This window comes from Orycteropus afer, unplaced genomic scaffold (genome assembly GCF_000298275.1).
Source record: "Orycteropus afer afer isolate SDZICR_OR568_19922 unplaced genomic scaffold, OryAfe1.0 scaffold00090, whole genome shotgun sequence".
NCBI lineage: Eukaryota > Metazoa > Chordata > Mammalia > Tubulidentata > Orycteropodidae > Orycteropus > Orycteropus afer.
Genome location: NW_006921677.1, coordinates 6,930,948 through 6,933,634, shown reverse-complemented (window position 1 = coordinate 6,933,634; position 2,687 = coordinate 6,930,948). Strand labels below are relative to the sequence as shown.

Genomic DNA, 2,687 nt, shown 5'->3' with positions numbered 1-2,687 from the left:
AGATTTAAAAAAAAGGAAAAGAAAAGAAAAGCATTGTACAGAGTGGAAAAAGTAAGATGTAGAATGAGGTTTATAGCATAATACCACTAAAAAAAGTATATGTGAACTGCTGTATGAAAAGTGAATTTACTCTGTAAGTCTTTATCCAAATCGTACACTAAAAAAAAAAAAAAGGCCAAGGCAAATAATGTATTTCTTTTCTCAGAATTATGTCTTTTTGCTATTTCCACTGCCTGAAATATTTTTTCCTATATTTTGTCTAGTTTTATTTTTATGTTAACAATTTATTATCATAGTTTATAAATAGCCCCTGTATTTCATGTACATGCAACATGGCTATTAACTTAAAATGTTAAAAGTAAAAGGAACATATTGGAAATTGGTATGTATATTTTTGTAATGAGAGAATATAAAACATTCCTGTTAAAAAAGAGGAGGAGAATATGAGAATATGTTTTCAAGGTACACAAGCTATCTGTAAGCTAAAACCATATACTTTTGTAGATCAAAAACTAGACAATGTAGGAGATACAAGTTTGCCAGTGGATCAAGGCTTAGACTCACATGTCCCATCTCAAACTGAAAAACATGGAAGTGTTCAACCTGATAGACAAAGTGGTAAGTAGATTCCTTCATTATTTTATAAAAAATATATTTAGGACAATTTTTAGTTCTAAGTATGTAACATCCTTTTTATAATTTAAAACATCTGCAACTGCAGTAGAAAGTTGGAACTAGAATTAAAAGCATTTTTAATGCCTAGATGACACCATAAATTAATAATTAAGAACAATAAGTCACTTACAATAGTCTTTCATTGGCGTAGTGCCTAGACATTTGACTGCTACCCAGAAGGTTAGCAGTTCAAATCTTCCAGCCACTCTGCATGAGGAAAACTATGCAATCTATTTCCAAAAAGATTTACTGCTTCAGAAGCCCAAAGGAGGTTGTTATGAGTTGGAATCAACTCAATGGCAGTGAGTTTGGTTTTGGGTTTAGGTGACACCATAAATTAATAATTAGGAATAATAAATCACTTACAATAATCTTTCTCTTGACTGTCACACCAAATTTATTTCATAATTATAGCTTATTGCTTGTGTTTCAAGGTTTTTAAGCTTGCAACATTAACATAGTTTAAGGAAACAATTTGAAGACTATTGAAATATATTTATATGTGAAAATATAATGTTTATGTAAAGAGGGAAGAATATATCATCTCTATTCAGAGATTACACAGTATATATTTCTCAATTTAATGTATTCAAAGTATATTAAATTTAGTGTCTATTTTATAAATGTGAAAAAGGATGAAGTAATTGATAGCAGGTTAATGTCCATATACCAAGACTCAGAGTTAAAAGACCAAACACAGTTTGGGAAACCAGGAGTTTCTCAAAGTGAAAACATGGTAGTAAGTATGATAGTAACAAATATTACTAAGTATTTAAAAATTATATTCAGTGGACATTTGGTCTGGAATTTATTACTGTATATCTACCTTAACTTTCATATTTTAAAACTTTGTCAAATATTGTAAATGACTAAGAAAGGCATGAACAAATAATAGATGTAGCTATTACTAAAAATTCATTCAGAAAAATAACTCTTAACTGTCCTTTTTGGTATACATTGAGTTTTGATTTTTAGGTGCTTAAGCAAAAGCAGGGAGCAGTGATAGTGTAGTGCCTAAGGCATTTGACTGCTAACCAGAAGGCTGGCCTTTCAAACCTACCAGACACTCCTCAGAAGGAAGATTGGGCAATCTACTTCCATAATGATACTTCCTTGGAAAACCAAGGAGGGGTCACTATGAGTCAGATCTGACTCCATGGTAGTGAGTTTGGTTTGGAAGCAAATGCAAAAAAAAAGACAAAAGCAATATGGAAAGAAAACAAAGGGGTCATTTTGAACATGTGTTATATGTTTATAAGAGGAAAAAAGACAAAGTTGTCAGAACAAGTACAGAAAGATCTTATAATTTGCCAAGATTTTTAAGAATCTGTTTTTCTTTTCTGTAATTTAGGCTTCTGTTTTTGCAGGTCCAGAAGCAGATGAGATTGCTGATGAAAGTCCTTTGCCTTTGGATAAAGTTTTAGATTCAAGGGATCAGCTGCAGATTAGAAATAGTATTTCAGATACTGAACCTCTCAGTAAGTATAAAACATAAGATTAATCTTCTTAAATCCTTTTATATAATTTTAAGTAGAAAAATAGTAATATTTAATGTATACTAATGTGATGTTTTAAAACATTTACTAATGACTTTCAATAATAGAGGAAACTATAACTACTATACTTAGAATATTGTAAAGCCTATTTTTTAAATTTTTGATTGGAGCAAATACAGTTTATAAATATACATCTTTCACATACTTTTTGTTTGTGTCCCTAACAACAAAGAATGGAAGGAAAAATACCATAAAGATATATTAAGAGACAATTTTTTGTTTCTGTAAAAGACTATGTTGATAATGAATAAAACACCATATAGGTCAACATATAAAAACAAACTCCAAAAAGAAAGTCTAAAATTTTATATATTTTAAAAGGTGAGATGGTTTCACTAGTTATTGTTGTTGTTGTTATGTGCCATCAAGTTGCCCCTGACTCATAGTGACCCCTTCTTGGGTTTCCGAGGCAGTATCACTACGGAAGTAGATTGCCCAACCTTCCTTCCGAGGAGT

At 30.5% G+C, this 2,687-nt stretch overlaps 1 protein-coding gene across 1 annotated transcript in view; it reads left to right on the top strand.

Moving 5' to 3' along the window:
* Window positions 1-2,687, top strand: part of CCDC7 (coiled-coil domain containing 7) — a 370,614-nt gene that overhangs the window by 271,991 nt on the left and 95,936 nt on the right. The window contains exons 19-20 of the mRNA XM_007942477.1: window positions 505-618; window positions 2,043-2,153. Coding sequence (XP_007940668.1) covers window positions 505-618; window positions 2,043-2,153 — 225 coding nt within the window. The remainder of the gene's footprint in view (window positions 1-504; window positions 619-2,042; window positions 2,154-2,687) is intronic.